The sequence below is a fragment of the Arachis ipaensis genome, chromosome B10, assembly GCF_059453495.1.
Source record: "Arachis ipaensis isolate K30076 ecotype BB chromosome B10, ASM5945349v1, whole genome shotgun sequence".
In the NCBI taxonomy this organism is placed as follows: Eukaryota; Viridiplantae; Streptophyta; class Magnoliopsida; order Fabales; family Fabaceae; genus Arachis; species Arachis ipaensis.
Window position 1 is genome coordinate 135,094,405 of NC_142435.1, and position 22,868 is coordinate 135,117,272.

At 35.8% G+C, this 22,868-nt stretch overlaps 1 protein-coding gene across 3 annotated transcripts; it reads left to right on the forward strand.

The window, feature by feature from the left end:
- The first annotated feature begins 13,116 nt into the window (after positions 1-13,116).
- On the forward strand, positions 13,117-17,985 carry LOC107623105 (uncharacterized). Of its 3 annotated transcripts, none has more exons than XM_021114873.2 (9): positions 13,124-13,264; positions 13,692-14,109; positions 14,188-14,983; positions 15,079-15,160; positions 15,320-15,386; positions 15,994-16,179; positions 16,269-16,329; positions 16,448-16,627; positions 17,218-17,985. In XM_021114873.2, exons 2-9 carry the CDS (start codon positions 13,840-13,842, stop codon positions 17,442-17,444), a joined length of 1,869 nt encoding a protein of 622 aa, XP_020970532.1. In that variant the 5' UTR covers positions 13,124-13,264; positions 13,692-13,839; the 3' UTR covers positions 17,445-17,985. The 3 variants fall into 3 exon arrangements, with proteins under 3 accessions (XP_016180741.1, XP_020970532.1, XP_088339698.1); XM_088483572.1 differs by having other exon boundaries at positions 13,692-14,082; XM_016325255.3 differs by having other exon boundaries at positions 13,117-13,264; positions 13,692-14,983.
- Positions 17,986-22,868: the final 4,883 nt, after the last annotated feature.

Genomic DNA, 22,868 nt, shown 5'->3' on the forward strand with positions numbered 1-22,868 from the left:
AAAATGGATTCTTTTTTTAAAACTGATTTTGTATTTAAAATTAATTTGGCTTATTAACCTAAATGAAATTTTTTATTAATCAAACTCAGATTTTTTTTGTTAATATTAACTATATGTATTCCTACATATTAATAATAAATTTAAAAAAAATAATTATATTTATAAATTTTATTTTAATATAAATATTATTATATAATTTTTTATTAAAATTTTTGACTGCTTCAAATATTTTTTTCAAGTTCCCACTGTGTGTACTCCTACGTACTCTTATTATTTATTAAATTAGTTTATACTCAAAAATTTGGAATCACATGACTATTTTAGTCATTTTATATAATATTTTAGTACTGTCCATGTGTATCCAAACATAATACTGGACATTACATTAGTGTCCTATCCATCGTATCCAAACACGATACACAAAACATAATTTTTAATGTCTCTGTCCTATTATCTTTGTCTCAGTGTCCTGTTCTGTCGTGTCTCTACAAACAAACACTACCTTAATGATGATTAATTGATAATTATAAATCACAAAATATGTTGTATGTTGATTCTCTAACATTATTTTAGTCATAAACTTATTATACACTTACACTTAGGTCCAGTTTAGATAAATAACTTAATTAAGTTTTTTTTGAAAAAATAGTTTAAACAATAAATGATTATAGTAAAAGTAACTTGTAAATAAATTATTTTATATTTAAATTTTTAGTTTTAAAAGTGTTTATTTTATAAAAATGTAATAAAAAGTAGTAATATTATAAAAGAAGTCATTTTTTTTATTTTTCTATAAGTTCTTAAATAGTTTATTAAAAAACTATAATTTAATTTTAAAAATTATACTAGACATTAATATTACTATTTTTCATAAGTCAAAAATAAAAAAAAAAGTTACTTTTAAACTTTTCCAAACGAACCTTAACCATGTCCTGTAAAAAAGGAACTTGATCTTACTTATTGCTCTGGCATCAATGACATTGGCAAATGGATGTAAGAAGTTGATGAAGCTTAATGTGTCGTATTACAATAGGATCACAGACAAAAGGGATGGAGTCACAAGCATTGGTATAAAAGCTGTTGCACTCACTTGCAAGAGACTGCCCGATTTAGATTTAAAACATTGTGAAAAAATACATGATTCTAATTTCTGGAATTACATTATTTCTGCCTTCTTAATAACAAAGGAATACAACCTCCAAATGAATGTGCCTGAAGGAACATAAATGATACTCCTCAGGTTTTATTGATTCATAAATTATGTACTGTCTTTTAGTTTGATCTTATTGACAAATTTGTCACTATGATACTCCTTTGACACTTTGACTCATTGACCAACACTATGATACTCCTACTGCTTCTCAAATCTCAATGCTTCATAAGATAATCTTTTGTTTCTTTGCTAATTGACAAACTGATACACTAAACGTAGAAAACCTGGTATGTTGGTAACACGTTGAGTATTTTCTTATGCTTTCTATAACTGAAGTTCCTATTTACACTTTTACAAGCCCATCATGAGTTAATTGTCCCCAGCAGAATTATTTTTACTGGAGCTACTTTAATTTCTCTCTGCATCTCCCATGATTATACACGCAGAAAAAAAAAACAAGATAAACTGGAAAAGAGAAGACGAAGATGAGAAGACAAGAATTTAGAAATTACTCAAATTAGGATTTTATAGTTAAAAATGGTCTAATTTAGATATTATAAACTAATTTTTCGTATTAATTTGAATCATATTCAATTTTTATCCAAATCAGCATATAGTTGGAATGCTAACTTAATACTTGACATTTCATATCATTAACGTGTAAAGCCTTCTCTGATTAAGAGACTAATGAAAATGCACTTTTTCGAGTTTAAGAGATTTAGTTGGTCATTTATTAATTAAAATAGGAGACTAAATTGGATAATGATTTAAATTTAATAAACTACTTTAGGCATTTACTCTAATATACATCATCAAGTATAGAGTATTTATTTACGGGCCTGCTACACATACAAGCAAAAAGGTCCTACAAGTTTTACAAGTTCCCATCCCACACTTCATTCACACGCGCACTCATCTCTCTTTGAATGGAACGTAAACTACACGCGCCCCACTCAACGGTTGCTCTTCGCAAAATAACGCTCCTTAATGGCGCACTCTTCCACTTCTCCAAGCCCTTCGAAGAAAACACAAACCGTCCGTTTTCGAGCAACATTCCAAACTGCAGAGATAGGACTCGTCGCGAAGATTAGAACTCTCCATCAACACAACATAGAACTCTCGATCAACAATCTCCAGAAAAAACGAAGTTATAATACTCAAGGTACGTTACGTTACTATTTTACTCATATTGTATATTTTCCACATTTCGAATACGAAGAACTAGGTTTTACTGTTCTTCTAGGTTTTACTGTTCTTCTTGTTCTAGGTCTCATTTTACAGTTTTTAATGTTCTACTTGTTCTAGGTTTTACTGTTATTCTTACTTCTAGGTTATTCTGTTCTTCTTAGTTGTTCTAGGTGTTACTGTTCTTGTTGTTCTAGTTCTTCTGGTAACTGATTTTTGGGAGTATATTGCGTGATTTGGTGGGTGTATATTGAGTATTTTGTTGGGTGTATATGGCATAATTTGTTGGGTGTATATTTCTGAACTGATATACTGTAATATAGTCAACAGTTGCAACTATTCTAATATTTGCTTGTCCATGGGTGTATATTGCTTGACCTTGTAATGTTGCTTGACCTTGTATATTAATGCATATTTGAGTGATATCCGATTGATATATATGGGTGTATCTGACTCATATCTATGGATGTATCTGACTCATATCTATGGGTGTATTTTTCATTTCAGAAAAAATGACAGGCAGAAACCAAGCTGAAAAAAATGTAAGAACAAATATATGTCTTAGATGAAATCAGTTTTATATAATAGAAATATATCTGACTATAATTTTGCTTTGTTTACAGCAAATCAAAGACCTTAAGTGTGCAACACATTTGTTAAGTGAGAAATTCAGAAACATGAGCGAGGAGAAAAAAACAATTGTTAGGGATTTGGAATTTGGTGGCCTGATGCACATCCCGCCGCTAAGGGTGCATCACCAAATTGTCAGATAGATTCTAAGGATATTGACACTGATTAATGTAAATGTTATATAGTCCTGTAACAAATTGAACACATGCTGTAAAAATTTTTCAATTATAATTCAGTTTATTGTAAAATTTCTTTCAATAATTAAACACTCTCTGCTGTATTCAAAATGTATGAATTACAGGTACTATAATATGAAGGAAAACATCAAACCAAATATACACCCATAACCTGCCATTTTTTACACCCAAAAAAAGTTGAATATACACCCAAAAATCTATCCCCCTGATGCTTTATCCCTAAAACCCTGAATCCTAAACACTTAAAACCTAAACCTTAACCCCTAATCCGTAAACCCTAAAACCCTAAACCCTAATACCTAAAACTCTTAAACCGTTGTAAAAAAAAAAAACAAACAGTATTTTATAACATAAAAACAATATTCTGAAGTATATATATATATATATATATATGTAAAATATGAAATACAAGAAAATTCAGAAATACACCCAAAAGAACACTGCTTTTACACCCAAAAGAATGCATGCTCTCGCTCCTTTGTGTGCTTCTCATCCCTGCCCAGAAGTGGTGATCCAGATAGATTGGAATCCATATATGACGGTCTTCATAGAGATCTGCAGAATACACCCAAAACAGACTATAAATACACCCGAAAAAAAAATTAAATTTACACCTCTACTGCAAATTTTAAACAAACATTACCTGAAAGCCACTTGTTGTCCACAAGACCAAAATTCAGCAGAAAATCATTCCAATTCCTATCAAATGAGTCTTTAAGCACACACACGCTTCTCGCACTTCTCTCGTAATGTAATTCCTCACGTCCTTTTCAATAAAATTTAACTCGCGATGACCCCCGGCAGCTGCAACAAATGATTGGTAAGTTTTGCTTGGTCTAATACCAGCCTCCTCGTTATTCTCTATTGTACGACGAATGGACATGCTTAGTTCCCTGTGCTGTTTGAGATATTTTAGATTTCCATTTTCCCTCTCTGCTACATGTAATCAATTGATTCTTAATCTCGTTTCCTTTCCTATTTGTGCTCCGAACTCTTGTAGAAAATCCTGCAGCCTTGGCGTAGTTCCTGTAAACTTTTCCAGCATCTTTAAGGGTGGTAAAGGTCATTTCAACCTTGGGAACAAACTGGTCATCAACAAAGAGAGGCTGCAGAATACACCATGTCAAAAACAAAAAATACACCCAATCATGTCTGATCTAATACACCCGAACGACAACAACGCAACTAAAATAACAAAAAAAGCCATAAACTGTAAATACACCCACACTTCCCCCAAAAATACACCCAAAAAATTCTGATCTACACCCAAGCGTCTGCTATAAATTGCAGATAATTAATCAAAACTAATACATTATATTCAATCCACATATTTATGTTCACGCGTTAGTTTCACAGTCAATATTCACGAATTATTCAGCTACACAATGCTATACAAATAACTGCAACAAAATTTAGAGTAATCATATGTAAATCAAACCTCAAACCAGTGAGGAAGGAGGAGAAAAGAACGATCAAAAAGCAGAGGAAGACGCGCGAGAAGAAGAACGAGCAAATTTGGAAAGAAGGAAAACGAAGAAGGAAACAAATTTTTTAAATTTAGTAGTTATATATAGCGCGTGTAAGGGACGTAGCACTTGCAGTGTATTTTGAAAGAGTTAGGGGTTAATTGACTTGTAATGCTTACAAGCCCTAATCACTTGTATGTAGAGCTTTTCCGATTAATTTATATTAATTTGAGATTCAAAGTATCTTATACAGATATTGTTCTTGCTGAACGAACTCAATTTCAATCGAAAAAGTTATACCACAAAAAGTTGATCACATAAGAATATTACGTTTATTATTTTTAATATGTATTATGTGCGTGTGTATTACAAAAAGATGAGGTAGAGAGCATGATTTTCACTGCTATGAGGTTCAAAAAATTGGAGGCACCGATTTTCTTTTTAGTTATACCGTAGTGTCAAAAAATCATAGCCATCGATTTACATTGTTTGAATTTTATATAAAAAATTTTAAAAATTAGACAGTTCGATTTATATTTTTAAAAATTAAAAAGAATTATCATTAAAATTGGATCTTTTAATTTTTATAAAAATAAAAAAATTAACTATTAAAATTAAATTCTTTAATGTATAGTTTTTTTTCTTCAAACAAATAAAATGATCTGATTTGATTAATATAAATTTAAAAAAAAAAATTCCATATAAAAAAAAAACATTCGTGTTTCCAATAACAATGTACTTTACACATGTTTGATCCGTATTAAAAAATATTTGTCAAAATATTACTGTTAAAAAGTTTAATTATTTTACTTGATTATCGTGATAACTAATTATTTGCTAGAAAAATGGATAGAGTAACATGTATAAAATGGAACATAGTCATAAAGTAAGCTACTTGACCACTTGGCCTCACAAAAATTTAGTTTGTTAAGGTTTTTTAGAGAGATATTTATATTTTTTAAAAGTGTAAACACTTCATTTTGTGTTTGATAAATTAAAAGTTTATGTGTTTATTTATACTTGTAATTTTTAAAAGTTAAAATATTTTTGAAAACACCTAAAATAATTTTTTTTAAGTTAGCTTATACTTATCAAAATTAAAAAGTCTAATATAACTTTATTATAAATTAATAGTTAGATTTAATTCTTATGCTAATGTTTATTTAGTATTTTTAAATTTTAAAAATATTTTACCGAATACATTTGTTATTCCTTATATTTATTAAAAATTATTTTTAATTTAATTTACTAAAAACAAATGTTATAACTTTTAACAAATAAAAATTTTATCAAACTAAGCCAAAGGCTAGTGCTTTATTGATATAACTATCTTCATTTTGAAATAAGTTTTTCAAAGAAAAAAATGCTTCAAATATAGTATAAGAAATTTACTAGAAAGAATCAATTTTAAAAAGAAGCCTGTACATTCTCACCTAGCCTATTACAAGTTTACAACTAGTATTTCGGCTCTTTCAAGAAAAAAAAGAGGTGTTCCGAAATTAAAATTAGAATAAAAAGGCAATTAGGTATTTAAGAATTTTGTGAAGAATTTATAAATTTATCAAAAATTATTAAGTAAGTTCATAAAAATATTAAATAAGTTCTAAATAATTATCATGATAGATTTATAAATGAGATAGAAGACTAAAAAAATAATTTTATTCAGTATTATAATTTGATTCATCTTTAAATACTTTTTATTAAATAAAAAATATTATTCTCCTTATTAATTAAACAAATTTTAATTCTGTATTTATTATATTTTATATCAATGACTTAGGTTTAGAATTTAAAATTTATAGTTAAAGCAATTACATAGGTTTATGAAATGACTGAAACTCTCTCATTGAAAACCGAGAAACGATCATTGGAGGAGGAGGATTTAGTTGCCCGAAGCACGAAGAAAGTCAAGATAATTTCAACAAGATAAGGGGATGTCGTGATGGAAGAAGAACCTAACTAAGGAGAACAGTCCAACGTGATCATAGATGGACAGCAGGTCAATCTGGATGTGGAGATGGTACCTAAAACTGCTATGACCCAACCTGCAAAAGTTTCTTACAGAGATCTTCTATTAGGATATAGACTAGATAAGTTAAACCTGGAAGATATTGTTGAGATGGTGGCGGAGGACTATCTCTCTGATCAAGAAATTGGGGATCTAGGTACAGAGTCTCAGGCTCCCTTCAACCCAAAACCATCAATCGAAGTGACCCTGGAAGAGTATGATGAGTGGTGCAGGCCATGAAAATAGACGCTAATTGTGAAGCCTCTAGGCAAGAGGATTAACCTCCAATATATGGAAAGATGGATAAACAGAAGATGGGGTAAAAAGGAGGCTATCCGAGTGATGGATCTCGAAGAAGGGTTCTTCCTGGTTCGATTATCTTGTCAGGAGGATTATGGATATGCCCTTTTCGAAGGACCATGGATGATTGCTGACCATTATCTGTTAGTACAAAGATGGAGACCATTGTTCATCCCACAAGAAATAGAGGTGCAGAAATTGGCCACCTGGGTGAGAATTCCGAATCTCCGGGCAGAGCTCTACAATAAGCACTTCCTTTGGAAAGTAGGGATGTCCTTGGGAGTCATGCTTCGTGTCGACGAGCTCACCTCAATCCATTCCAGAGAAAAATTTGCACGTATATGTGTGAAAATAGATCTTAGAAGAAAGCTTGTTCCATCATTCACTACCCTTGGTAAGGATTTCAAATTGGAATACGAGGGACTCCACCAAATTTATTTTTCTTGTGGAAGATATGGGCACAAAATTGACGGGTGTGTTGAATTGGCTAAAGAGACAAAATAAGTTGCAGAAAAACATGGTGAAGACTCTAGCCGGAGACACCACGGAGGGGGTGACAACGCCGAAAACCTGAGACAAGGGAAGCAGAGTCAGCAATAAAAAAATGAGAAAGAAAATATGATAGCAAAAAATCAGAGAGCAAATATGAAAAATCAAGCCGTTGAGAATATTCAGCAGAACCAAATCCCACAAATCAATCAAAATTTGAATACTGAAGGTTTGAAAAATAAGGAAAGTCCCTTTGGACCATAGATGGTGGTTAAAAAATCCCAAAGAAAGAATAGACAAAATTCTGGTAAGGCGTATGAAAAAAAGAAAGAAATGATTATGCAGGCAGATTTGATGCATTAAAGGAGCAAGAGCTAGAAGAGAAAAATGGAGTGCATTTGGAAGAAAATATTCATTCTAATAAGGAAAAGAAAAATGATGCTAACGTAAAAAGAGTGCAATATTATGACAGCGTGAAAAACTAACAGAGGAACTATAATGCTGCTACAAAGAATTATACAACAAGTAAAACCTACAAAGGCAAGAACTCTGATAATAGTAGAAGGAATAACCAGAATCAAGCAGGAAGCTCTAAACACAAACAACAATTCAGCACAAACAAGTTCACTTCTGAAGCAAAAAATCAAGCTAATACAGAGAAGCAAGAGAACACTCCAATAGATGCAACAAATAACAGAAGTAAAGAAGGAAGCCATAGTGAATACTGGAAACAATTCAGTAGGTTAGGGAAGAATATTTACAACAGCCGTAAAGAGGGCAACGTTATTCCTCTGTTTGGCAATATTGACCATCACACGGAAAACTTTATAGCCACCGCTATGGGGGAGGAAGGGTAGAAGGTCAAATAGGTATTATCAAAGACAAACCACCTGAGAGTGAACAGGATACCAGGGTAGAGAACATTGAAGTGACAGATAGTCGTATGCATGATGACAACTCTAGAGTCAAAGAGCAATCTGATGCCGAGGATATTCGACATATGGAGATTTAATTCTTCTCTTCTCTGTCCAGGGAGTCTCTTCCCTCGTCTTATTTTTATGCTTTCTAGATTTTTTTTATGATGAATACTTTAATTTGGAATTGCAGAGGAGCCTCTGCAAAGGGGTTCCACTCTATGCTAACTGATTTATATACTAAGTATAAGGCAACCTTTTGCATATTACTTGAGACCCATATTTCAGGGAAGAAAGCAGAGCTGATTATTAAAAAATTCGGGTTCGATAGCTGGTGTGTCAACGAAGCTAAAGGCTTCTTGGGCGGTATCTGGTGTTTATGGAAGAAAGATTTTTGGAACATCAAACCCATTACTATAGATAGACAGCTTATCCACTTGGAGGTTCAATGGAATAGAGAACCTCCTTGGTTCTTCACAGCTGTTTATGGGAGCCCTCAAGTAGGAAATCGCAATGCACTATGGGATAAGTTGGAGGACATTGCTAATAGCATAACAGGCCTATGGTGTATAGGAGGGGATTTCAACTCTACTCTTACGATAAATGACACAGGGGGATCCTCCAATCTTTCTCTTGATACTTATAAGTTTCAAAACTGTTTAAATGTTTGCGGGTTAAAAGATTTAGGCTTCTCAGGGCCCCCTTTCACCTGACAAAGAAGAAATATTAAGAGAAGGCTTGACCATTTTCTCAGCAATATTTTCTTCTCTAATCGTTTTCTTGATGTTGGTGTGAAGCATCTCCCTAAATTAAAATCTGACCATTTACCTATCCTTCTTGACTTTCAGATAGCTAATGATGATGGGAGGGATAAATCATTTCCGTTCCTTGCGCCTTGGATTCTGCATGAAGACTATAATAACTTGGTGAAAGGAAGTTGGAATAAAACTCAAGGGCTTGTTCAAAATGTCAGGAATTTCACAGCCCAAGCAAGGTTATGGAATAAGGATGTCTTTGGACACATCTTTAGAAAAAAAGCAACGAATTCTGACCAGATTGGAGGGAATCAATAACAAGTTATCTTTTCTTCCTAATCTTTTCTTAGAAAAGCTTCAAAATGATCTCAACAAGGAGTATGAGACCATTTCCATCCAAGAGGAAAGCTATTGGCAACAAATGTCTAGGTGTAACAAAATTAACTTTGGTGATAAAAACACAAGATACTTTCATCAGAAGGCTAATGGAAGAAGGAGAAGAAATAAATTTACTGCACTTAAAGATGAGGAAGGTAACTGGATTGATGATGTTGCTGATTTGAAGAAATGGGGAGTGAATTTCTTTAAGGCTCTCTACTTTTTCAGACTGGATTCATAAGCCCTACCCTATTAAAAATCAGTTCCCTAAGCTTCATGAAGAAGACTATGCTGAGCTTGCGAAGGAAGCCTCTAGAGAGGAAGTTAAAAATGCTATCTTTAACATGGGAAGTTGGAAGGCACCGGGCAACGATGGAATCCCAGCAAAATTTTTCCAACACTCCTGGGAGATAGTAGCGGAATCATTAACCAGCTGGGTCAAGGACATCTTCCAAGACCCGAGAAACATCAGGAAAGTCAATCAAACGCTGATTACTATCATATCCAAAAATTCAGCTCCGGAAAATTTTAGCCACTTCAGACCCATTAGTCTCTGTAACGTGTGTTATAAAGTGATAACTAAAATTGTGGCTTCTAGACTTAAGAATTTTATGCCTACTCTTATTGCTAACACTCAATCTAGCTTTGTGCCTGGCAGGGTTAGTGCGGATAATATTCTTGTGGTACAGGAAGTGGTCCATACTATGAGGAGCAGGAACCAAGGCAAAGGCTTAATGACGATAAAAATTGACTTAGAAAAGGCTTATGATAGATTAAACTGGAACTTTGTGGTGGATACTTTAAAAGATGCGGGAATTCCAGAGAACATTATCAACGTCGTTGCTTATTGCATTTCATCCCCAACTATGAATCTCCTATGAAATGGTTCACCATCTGAAACGTTCTCTCCTACCAGAGGCGTTAGACAGGGAGACCCTCTTTCCCCCTACCTCTTTGTTTTATGTATTGAAAGACTATCACATATAATTAACAAAGTAGTAGGGAATAGAAAGTGGGAACCTATAACCCTTTCCAAAAATGGACCTAATATTTCTCACCTATGCTTTGCAGATGATTTGGTGCTGTTTGCAAAGGCGAGCTTGGAACAGGTTCGAGTTATTAAGGAGACCCTTCAAATATTTTGCCATAGTTCAGGGCAAAAGATCAACCTTAGCAAGTCGTGTGTCTTCTTTTCAAAGAACGTGAACCACAACATCAAATCCAAGCTGTCTTCTTGGAACAAGAGGACTTTATCTCTCGCAGGGAGAACTACGCTCGTCCAATTTGTTCTATCCACTATCCCTAGCTATTGTATGCAAACTATGAAGCTTCCAAAGGTAGTTTGTAATAAGATTGATAAGATTTGTAGAAATTTTCTTTGGGGGAGTAATGAAGAGGAGAAGAAGGTCCACCTTCTAAATTGGGACAAAATTTGTAGGACCAAAAAAGAGGGTGGATTGGGTATTCGAAAAGCTCACGAGACTAACCAGTTATTCCTTATGAAGCTGGCTTGGGGTCTCATTCATAATAAGGACGCCTTGTGGGTTAAAGTCATGAAGGCTAAGTACGGATGTGGGAATGGCAAGGTTCCAAAAGTTCACAAAAAAACTAGCAGTTCGAATGCATGGCAAAGTATCACTTCTATTTGGGATAAGTTTTGTAATCAGCTCGTTTGGAGAATAGGAGATGGAAATGATATTTCTTTTTGGGAGAATCATTGGGTTCCAGGAATCCCTAAACTACGAGAAGCTGCTATTATGAACCTTGACGAGAACAGAATGGCAGAAAAGGTCAAAGATTATGCGAATGAGCATGGGAATTGGGACTGGAAAAAAATATCTCATGTTCTGCCTGATGAGCTAATTAGTCATCTTCGCACCCTAAAAGCCTCTAATGCCTCTACAGGGGAGGATTGTGTGAGTTGGGCTCCAGCAGCAGATGAAAATTTTTCTATCAGAACAGCCTATGATGCCTTTTTCAAGGATAATAGTGAGAACAGTAACATATATAAGCAAATTTGGAAATTAAAGATTCCCTAGAGATTGAAGTCTTTCAGTTGACTTTTAACTCATGAAGCTCTTTTAACAAATAGCAAAAGAAAAAGCAGAGGATTAACTTAAGATAGTACCTGCCCCAGATGCTATGATGTTGAAGAGACGATACTCCACGTTTTGCAGGATTGCCCTTTTATTCACAAAGTGTGGACCAGTATCATTCCCAGAGATTACCAGGACACCTTTTTTTCTCAATCCTTCCATGACTGGTTGAGAAAAAATATTTTGGTAGCCTCTTCTTCTGTTAATGGGACACCTTGGCCCATAACTTTCACCACCACCTGTAACTTAGCCTGGAAAAGCAGAAACGAGCTTATTTTCAGTGAAGAAAGTTTACCAAACACCCAATTTAGTCGCATTGCAGTTAACCTTGCAGATCATTATCACTTTGCTCTAAATCTAACAGAGGTCAGTACCAAAACCTTAAGACTTACCAGAAAGGAATCAATCGGATGGGAACCGCCGGAACAGGATCGCTTAAACTGAACATGGACGGCTCGGTGCTCCAACCTGGAAGTAGAGGGGCGTGTGACGCATTATCCGAAACTGCGAGGGCCGGTGGTAGTAGGTTTCAGCATGAAGATTGGAAAGTGTACCATCACTACGGCAGAAATCTGAGGCTTTTATGTCGGCATTAAACTAGCAACGGAGATGAGAATCTCCAACCTTGTGGTTGAGTCTGACTCTAGATATGCTGTGGAGCTAATTTAAAAGACATCAGTGGAGAAGCACTCTCAATCCACTCTGATTCGAGCTATTAAAGAGCTCCTAGTTGGCTTAGAGAGCGCCGTTGTCCGTCATATCTACCGGGAGACAAATTTATGCACAGATGCTCTTGCTAAGGTAGGGCAAGAACAAGAAGCTAGAGTTCATTGCTTCAAGCTTCCCCCTGTCATGGTCGCACATCATGTGCTTGCTGATAGGAGTAGAATGAAATTCTCCAGAAGCGTTAGCTGTGATCCTTATTTGTCCTGGGCTTTGGGCCCATTATACATAAAAAAAAAGAATTTAAAATTTATAATTTAGATTTTAGAATTTAAAAAATGGAGCATTCTTTAATTTTTTTTCAAAGTGCATTAGGATTGGTTTTATACTTTTTCAAGACTTATATAAATTATAATTTATTATATGAAATGCTAAAAAAAAAGATAAATTGTATTAAGCGTTATAGTTTTTTAAGATTTTTAAATTTGTTTGTATAATTTTTTAGAATGTACATAATATATTTATTTATTTAAAAATTCAGAAATTTATCAAAAAAATTTTAAAAATTTATTTGATAATTTATTATTGAAAAAGTCTAGGTAACTAATATTTTCTTTAGTCTTTAGTCAATTTTTTTTTAAATATTAAAATTTAGATACAGTTAACAAAAATTAAACAAACCTCAGAGATCTTATCACAATTTTTTAGTAAGTCACGTGTACACTAAAATTAACCATTAAAATCAACCACAAATATAAAATATATATTAAAATATAAATATATATTAAAAATAAATTAAAATACATATGTATATATTAGTAGCTCATTTTATTATTTGATTTTAGTCTATAAATAGTATTTTTGTTTTTTTTTTTTAATAATAATACGGCGGCAACTGGTATGTGGTAACTGCCTAACTGGTAACCCTAAACCCGCAAGGGAAACTTCTCTGATTTTTTTCTCTCTCTCTCTCTCTCTCTCACAGAGAATCCTGTTGAATCGGAATCAGAGTTGTCGTTCGTCAATTCAGGTACTTTACTTTCATTCCTTCCTGCTGCTTCAATTGCATTCGACATTACAAACCTCTATTTTTTTAAGAATGGTGAAATGCTGAAATGAACTAAGATATGTTTCATTGGATACATTGTGTTGTGGAGATAGAATGTCACAAACTCAATTCAAATTTGAAGTATTTTTTATGTATGTAATGCACTACTTTGGACACAATTTGGTTGGCTTAATGTGCTAGAAAAATTACTAGGAGAACTGTTGCAAAGTTTTGTTTCCAATGAATATGAACAATGAGCATTTGAATGTACCGTTTGTGATTTGTGAAATGTAAACAACCCTGAACATATATATTTCCGGAGAAAGGTGCATCGAATTCTTTACTGCTTTAGGTGGTATCTCGTGATTTCTGGAGAAAGATTATTGATTAATTTGATTTGTGGATGCAGTCATGGATTTGTATATGAGGTTCCTGCAATAGCCAGTTTGGGAGGTACTGATAAGTTCAAAGGGGATAAATTTATCAGAGAAGCTGAGTTGTGAGAGAAAGAAGAGACTAGATAAAACCGTTTAACATAAAGTTGTCGTCCTTGTTCGATGGTTGATTCTCCTCTAAAGACTAGTGCTACTATGGAGGAATTAAAATTACCATCCAAGCAGAGTCTGGAAGGAAAGGAAAAGGAACAAGGTGAAGCTGCTGAACATTCTTCTGTGAAGAATGATACTACTGCAAAAGAAATCAATCCATCACGGGATCGGAAAAGGTGGAGAAAGAAAGAGAAGAAACAAGGTGAAGCTGCTGAGCATAAAGGTTATCAGTTTTCAGTGGATATTTCTTCTGTGAAGAAAGATACTACTGTAAAGGAGGTAGATTCATTGCTATGTAAAAATGTTGATCCTAAAAACAAAGGTCCTAATGTTTCGCTGGATAATTGTTCGCCACAGACTGATGCCCCTTCTGAGAAGATAAATTCATCACCGAAGCCGAAAAGGGAAAGAAAGGAGAAGAAACCGGTTGAAGCTGTTGAGCATAAAGATCAAGGTCCTGATGTTTCACTTGGTAAATCTACTCCAAATACTGATATGGATAATGAATTTTCTAATATTGATGCTACTAGAGAGGATGTAAGTTCATCATCGAAGCGGAAAAGGAAGAGAAAGAAGAAGAAACAAGAAAAAGCTGTTGAAGATAAAGGCCCTCGTGCTTCACTGGATAAGAATTCTCAGAAGATTGATGATACCGCAGAGGATTCGTTAAACATATCCCCAGCTTTACCTAATCCTTTAGGCTCCCAAGATATTGTAGAATGTAGTTCTAAGAAGAGAAACAAAAGAAGGAAACGGCAGAAGACAAAATATAATGCTCTTGAAAGCATTGTTAACACTAATGATGTGCCAAAAGATACCTTTTCATCAAAATTTTGTACACCTGCCTTGCATATGCCTTCAGAACATCCAATTCAATTTGGGTCCACTGATTCTATAAGAGGAAAATCTTGTGCAGAGACAAATATTTGTCAGCAAGACAATGACAAGGGGGATCAGCATATACCAATAAAGGAAGCGGAAAACACCAATGGGGAGCATGTTGTTCAAGACATAAGCCGGTCCTACAACTCAAAGAATAAGCTTCTTATCCTTGATATGAATGGACTTCTAGCTGACTTTGCCAAAAAGGTTCCTCAAGGAAGTAAAAGTCCGGATTTTAAAATTTATGGGGGAAGAAAAGGGTCGATAAAAGGTGCAAAGATCAAAAATCATGATTCTTTATTTATGTTAATTTATGTGTATTGTGTCATATGAATTTGACTGACATGTGGGCTTTGCTCTCTGCAGTTTTCAAGAGGCCCTTCTGTGATGAGTTTATACAGTTTTGTCTTGACAGGTTTCATGTGGGTGTTTGGTCATCTAGAAAGAAGTATTTTGCCATTCCATGACTGTTCTTATCTTGTTGCATATGTTTATTCGTTTGAAATAGGGGTTCGTTATGAACGGGTTGGTTGCATTTCAGCATTAGAAAAAGTGGGCTTCATAAATTCTTTATGCTGTCTTGATAATTGTATGAAATTATTGGCAGGAAAAAGCTTGGTACAGCAGTCAACAAAATTTTTGGGGAATCAGCATCCAAACTGCTCTTTCGATGGGTAATCTATTCTCCAAAAGTACAATTTTTAGGTGCTTTTGATTTAACAAACAAGTCAATTATGAATAATTTCTTAACATAGTTGTAATGCATCTTCTATCAAATCGTACCGGATGAACATTTTTAGCTTTTACGTTTACTAGCATTAGTCATTCCTTGCATTGTTGGTTAATATCTCACATCTCTGCAGTATACTTCGCTAACTTGCATGTCTTCCCTTGTGGAGGATATTCCACAGAACTAATAGTTTCTTTTCTTTTCTTAGTTTTTATCACTGAATTATTATTATATTTCTAGGGTTATTTTTGGGTTTCTGGTTTTTTTTTTTTTTTTGGGGGGGGGGGGGGTGGATGAGGAAAATGATAATACAACATTGGAGGATAAGAGTCCCCTATACAAAAACAAAGCAAAAAGATTTTAAAGGCCATGAACTTTACACCAAATTGGTGGTTCTAATCCTATCCCATAGAGCCAGCTTGTCAGAGAATCTGCAGTAGTATTATTTTGTAACAATATAAGTATTTCACTCTTGGCCATAATGGAACTTCAGTCCTATTTGAAATTTCTTTAGATGGCATTCAATCTTTCTATATTGTTTTATCATATAGGATCAGTCCCACTGTACGAAAACAGGATCTTGTACCCTTGAGGACAAAGGCAAGCCAATTGTGTTCAAGGAACTTCGAAAGTTATGGGAAAAAGTGGATGCCAGTCTTCCATGGAAGAAGGGAGAGTTTAATGAGTCAAACACATTATTGTTGGATGACTCCCCTTACAAAGCATTACTGAATCCTGTAAGTTTTGTTCTTTGGTTTTCGTTTATTTCAATAAGCTTTCTTTTTTGTTGGTGTTCTGTTAATTTTCTTATGCAAATTATTTTCAGAGGAACACAGCAATATTTCCCAATCCTTACCATTTTGATGATGTTGATGACACATCATTAGGTGAGACATGCTTCTGCCCATTTCCCTCTCCTTTTCACATCCTTTTATATTTTCTCTTCTTATGCTTCTCCATTGATAAATATATTGAGTCTTCTTTCAAATTAATGATACATCACAGGGCTGGGAAGTGATCTTCATATGTACCTTGAAGGGCTGGCTGGGGCTGAGAATGTTCAAGAGTATGTGGCATCACATCCATTTGGCCAAGAGGCCATAACCGAAACACACCGGTCTTGGAATTTCTATCGCAAAGTTATTGAAGCAGTTAAACGCAACAAAATTGCTGCTCAGATGCGGGGTAAATGTGGCTGAGATTATTCTTGTCATATTGATTCATTTGGCATGCATGGTTTACTTTAATATTAAGTCACTTCGATGGTTGAAATGCTGTTGGGTGTTGCTTTAGAAAGATGTCCGAAATAAGATTAGTTATTTGTACTCCTTGTAAGGTTAGGAATATAGTTTTTCTTCGTCATATTTCAACTCTTGTTAACGAGTTTTACTCAGTGGATGAATGTTTTGAAAATCGCTTTATTCAGTTATTGAGTTTACAACTTTCCATGATAAGGCACAATACAATAACGTCAGTTGATCCATGTAGCTGATCTTTCCCAGTGGGGATTGGATTCTGGTGTTATTGGTAATGAATTTTTTGAACATTCATAGTGAAAGGAAATTACTTTTCATCAAAACCATGCCTTGCCATTATTCCTCTTGGTCATACATTACTAGCTTAATTCGAGTGAAATGTGTCGCTAGTATCAATGATGTCGATAATTTATGATGCTCCAATTGAAACTCTATAGCTAGAATGGCAGGGACTGTTTAGCAAATACCGTTGTTGTTGTCGTTCCTGTTTAGAATTTGCTCTAAATCTGGTTGCTGCAGCTATGTCTAGGGGACAATTGCAGAGCTCCACCGTAACAGGCGAAAATACTGTCCATTTGCTTCCTGCTGCCGGTGATCCTCCACAAGAGCCCACAACACTTGTTGCTAGCGCCACCGATGATCCACAGTTGACCAAGGCGCCACCACCTCCCACTACCCGAGATCCACTACAATTGACTGATCCAGTGCCACTTCCTTCCACAGCCACTGCGGCAATGCTTCCTTAATGCTGGTCACCACACAAACCACAGCTGAAAATTCCAAAGCCGCCGGCTGCACTGTTCCCCTTAAAGAATCCCTGCACCGGCTGGTGTCATGGTGAATGTTGTCTGCCTTTGCGAGAAACCACTCGCCATGTTGCCAAATGACCCATCGCTATTCTTTGTGCACATCAAGCCACCGTGCACCTCCTTTGCATTGTGCTGCTGCTGCCTGCTGCCTGCTGCCTGCTGCTGCATATCTTCTTTGGTTCACTCAAAATTTCTGCGCTTTGGGTCTCGATCTATTATCTGGGTCCTGAAGCCCTGATTATTGTTGTTAGCATCATGCTGATTACTGTTCCATTGAAACTAAATTCTTTGCTGTAATTTTTAGGTGATTGAGTTGTTATATTAGTTTCCATGCATTTTTGTGCACTTTTTGTAGTTTCAAGAAACTTGTTTATTAATGCTTTCAAGATGTAAAGCAGAGGCCTAAGGGTTGTCATGAGCCAAGTTATAATGGCATTGTGATTATAGGGCAACAAAATTAAATGAGCTACTTTTGCCATTCCATGTCCCAGAATTTTATTTTACTTTATTTTTCTATTATCCCTCTTCATGTGAGTACTTATTAATGTTTTTTTTTTTTTAATGGTTAGTGATAATAATTGAACACGTATGTTGTAAGTTGTAACCCAACCACCATTTATTTTTGGCAAGTGCAAGTCATGAATAAGATTGCATGTGCTTCATAGTGTTGACATAATATCATGCAGCATGTAGGAATACATCACCCACCAACCATTCAATGCTTCTGATTTCCATCTGCATGCAACTATTTAAATAAAAATTAATTTAAAAAAGAAAGGTGCAATTCATTTATTATCAACAATATTGCTGTTTTAATGTTTCGGTCAACACTCAACAACAAGCATCTTTTGCTTTGGACCACAAAGTTTTGAATTATCCCAATCAATAAAAAGCTCATCTAATATCTTTAAAAAAACAAAAGAAAAAACAAAAAAGTAAAAGGCCCATAAGTCCAAACTAGAATTCAGTATTGAGTATTGACTCATGCAATGGGTGTGTGCAGATGAAAAAAGTTTTGAGGTTTTGATCTCTTAACTCTCTCGTCATTAGCATCAAAACATTGAAAATGATTTAGAAACTCAACAAGTCGGCAGTGATTATTACAACTTAAATAAAATGTTAATCATATAACTTAAATTGATAGCTCATTTTTTAATCAATATTTTATTCAATAATTATGATTGCTTAAGTATACATTCTATTATATTTCTAAGACTAACTCCTAATTAACTTTACTATACCTATTGCTTGAAAAACAAAAGTAACAACATTATTTCTAGGCTTCTCTCAATTCTAGTCATGTAGGTAGCATTTATTTTTAAAAGCTAGAATTGACATGGAAGACTGAGACTTGTGTTTGATTTTTGGAAATTAAAATTAAAATTTCAGTCTCTTTAATATTTTTAAAAAATAAAAATTAAAGATTAAAATTTTAAATATAGAGACTAAAATTTTAATAATATTTTTTAAAAAAAATATTTTTATTTAACTTTTTAAATTTTAAATTTAACAAAAAATATACTGAATATTTTCATGACTTAAACTAAGCAATATCGGGAGAGAAGAGATACACCAAAGAATATAAAGAAAAAAGAGATGACGCTGACAAGGTTAAGGGTCGTTGTCATTGTCGAAGAGAGAGAAGGGAAGGGAGGGGGAGGAACGGCTCCTGTTGTGGAAGAGACTCATTGGAGGAGATTGCTGCAAAGAGAGGAATGCAAAGAAGGGGGAGGATTTCGAGACGGTGGCGAAAGAATATCCTCCTTTGGTGGTGTCAGCGAGGGAATGGAGCCATCCGAAGTTGGGAGCGGGTGCTGCAACTTCATTCTGGTGATTATCTTAGAGTAAAATCTTTTTTCGATTTTTTTTTTCAATTTAGACAACCTATACTTTAATGATTGAAAAATGATAATCCGTCTCCTATCCGATCCTTCCTTTTTGTTAGACGCATGAGCCCTTTTATGAGAATCTCTGGTAAAAAGTGGCAGAAAATACTTACGTATGACGTTAGCTTATATGATTTGGCCTTCACCTGTTCTACATAAATGATAACCATTTGATTGGGACTGTTTATTGCCTATACAGTCATCAAAATAACGCTGCAAAGGGATGATAACCATTTGATTGGGACATCATTTTGATGATTATGTAGGAACTAAATAATTCCAATCGAATGGCTATCATTCATGTAGGACTGATAAAAGTTAGATCATACAAGTTACGTCATATGTAAGCATTTTTCATCATCTTTTGTCGAAAATTCTTACAAAATACTCATGGGTTTAATGAAAAGGAAAGATAGGGGTTCATGCGTCTAACAAAAAGAAAGAATAAGGGATGAATTATCATTTTTAATTTTAAGGTGCAGATTGTCTAAATTAAAAAAGAATAGGGGTCGAAAAAGAATTTTACTTATTTTCTTATGATGATGATGATTCTCAAAGGGAAGGAGAAGAGGAAAAAAAAAGAAAAAAAGAAAGGGGGGTGATTAGGGCTTATTTTGTTTTTATATTTTTTGTTTAATAAAAATATTTAAATAATTTTATTTATTTTAATTTTATATTATTTTAAAAACAAATAATCATAGGTACTAATGAGAGGGGGGAACTCTAGAGGGGTGGAACTAGGGGTGTACACCCACAAGCAAAGGATCCTAGGATTTGAAATTGGGAGGAATATCAAAGATTGGAAAAGGATTCGTTCTTTGAGTTTGTGGATAATCTACCAGAGGATATCTCAAGGAGAGAATTGTATCACTTGTTTTGTTGGACGGGAAGAATTAACGACATCTATCTTGGCCGAAAACGGAAGAGTGGAATGATTTATCTTTTTGCCTTTGTTCGTTACACGACAAAAGGTAATTACTGACGGAGAAGCTAAGTTTAGAAGACAATCTCAGACGAGGGGAGGACCGGTGCAGATGGACCTCAAGAGTCAGCATGGAGGAGGACCAGAGGGTTCCTATCATGGGAAAGGCGTTGCTGCTGACCAAGTCATTGAGGAACAGCCAGTGCGAGACCATAAGGCAACCATAACGGGGAATGGAGATATGAAACGAATTGATGTGCCAATACTCGCAGCAAATATGGATTGGTTGGTGAGGAGTTTAGTGGGAAAAACCTTGAACCCTTTTGACCTAAGATCGGTGAAGAAGATGGTGTGTAAAAATATGTCTCACATTGTGGACGTTAGGGAGATCGGAGCGTCCAAAGTGCTGTTAATATTTGATACTGTGCAGCATGCTGACGAAGCGTTTACATTCAAAATGGATACTTTGTTGCAATTCTTCTATAGGATCTGGCGTTGGGAGGAGTCGGAACGCTGTAACACTCGAAGAGTGTGGTTGGAGTGCTACGGAATACCTTTACATGCATGGTCGCCGGAAACATTTAAAAAAATAGGAGGGCAGTGGGGCGACGTGCTTCAGTGTGACGTAACGACAGGAGAAGGAGCATCGTTTACAGCTGGAAGGATTCAAGTTGAGACGGGGGTATTTGATGTAATTCGAGAGTGGATGCAAATTACTGTTAGGAATTCTGTGTTTGGGGTTTTTGTGAAGGAGGTGGGCTCCCAGGTCTGTGGGGCGGACAGTGTGGAGAGGAGCCGCATAGTCTGTGCTGAGAATGTAGTTTCCGATGCCCCTGGCAAGGTCCTTACGAAGGTGGCGGGAAATTGGGATCCGGCGGCGGAATTGGTTGACGGTAGGGCTACGGTGGCTGTACATGGGGAGGACAGAATAGGAATTAATGATGTGCTTTTGAATGATGTTAACATTGATTATTTGAATTTCAAAAAGGATACGCATGTACCAGATTCAGTTAGTGGTACCAAGGACGATGGGGAAGCGGATTCTAAGAGATTTGAGGTGATTAATGAGGGGGAGTCGGAGAAAACGATCACGCAGGTATGTGGGGGGTTCCTGCAGCGTCTGATAGACCGTATGGTATGTATAATGTGGGCCATCTGGTGTGTTACCAGGCTGAGAGGGGTGAGGGGTGCGTTTTGGGCTTGCCTCCAATTGGCCCAACAGCAAATCAGGGAGGATATGGGCTGCGGGACGCTTACGAAGAGCCCCTGGTGATTGGGACAGATGCTGGGTTGGGCCAGGGTTGTATACTGGCTGGAACGATTCCTGGACCTCTCTCCATTGGAAGCACGGGTGGGTCGGTTCAACCGAGGATCCTGAGGGCTACACGAGATCTGATTGCAGCAGCGCCCTTGGATGGTAAGCGAGGCTGGCCAAGGTACCCAGAAAAGGTTGCTACTGCGTCGGGAGGGGTGATACACAATGCTTGGAGATCTCTGGTGGCTGGGACTCAGGACTTGGAGGAGGATATGGAGGGAGCAGAACCGATCGCGGAGGAGGCTGTTGAGCCCGATTGTGGAAGGGTGTCGCAGGGGGAGACGAATGCCGGAGAGGCAGTACGACGGCAGGAACAAGTGGTGCAGGACAGGGGAATTGCGGACAGACTCCACTGTGATAGGTCCCAAGTGAGCCTGAGATGTCAAACCGGGAAGGATAGGACCTCGGTAGCAAACGACAGAACAAAGAGCGACATGAAGGATGTGGCTGACGGTGGTGATCCCTTGGGGGTAGGAGCAGGGTCTGAAATGGAAACAGGGCATAATTCAGAGGGCGAGGAGTACAAGGGGACGTAGAAAGAGCAAATCCAGGAAAGTCAAGCAACCTGGGCACTGGCAGTGGAATCGGATGCTGTTTTATACAATGAAAAAGAATATATTATGGGGATTTTGCAAGCACAAAATGAGGAAATAGCGGCGAAGAGAAGACTGACAAAGCAAAAAGAAAAGGCGAAAAGGAGTCGGCCAAAAAATCAAAATAAAGTGAGTAAAAATTTGTTTAAATGATTGTGAGCTGTTGGAACATTAAGGGGTTGAGGGGGGACGGAAAATTGAGCATGGTGAAATCTTTGAAGAAAAAATATAACTTGAACATGTTAGGACTGCTTGAAACAAAAAGAGAAGTGCTTACTAAATATGATGTTGCAAGGCTTTGGGGAATTAGTACTACTGGTTGGGAGTTTGTGGAGTCTATAGGGACGGCTAGGAGTCTGTTATTGATTTGGGATGATGGAGTGTTTAAAGTACATAACAGCTATAAAGGTGAGTGGTGGCTATGCGTTGAAGGAGTTTTAACAAGGACTAACTTCCTTTGTACTTTTTGTTTGGTGTACGGGGCGCATGGGAGGGAGGCAAAGAGAGGGATGTGGGAAGAACTGAGCTATGTGGCGGGTTTGTGTCAGGTTCCGTTCTGCTTTTTAGGGGACTTTAATGAAATTTTACAAGTTGAGGATCGCAAAGAAGTTACTAGCTTGCCGGCATCATTGGAAGAGTTTAAGA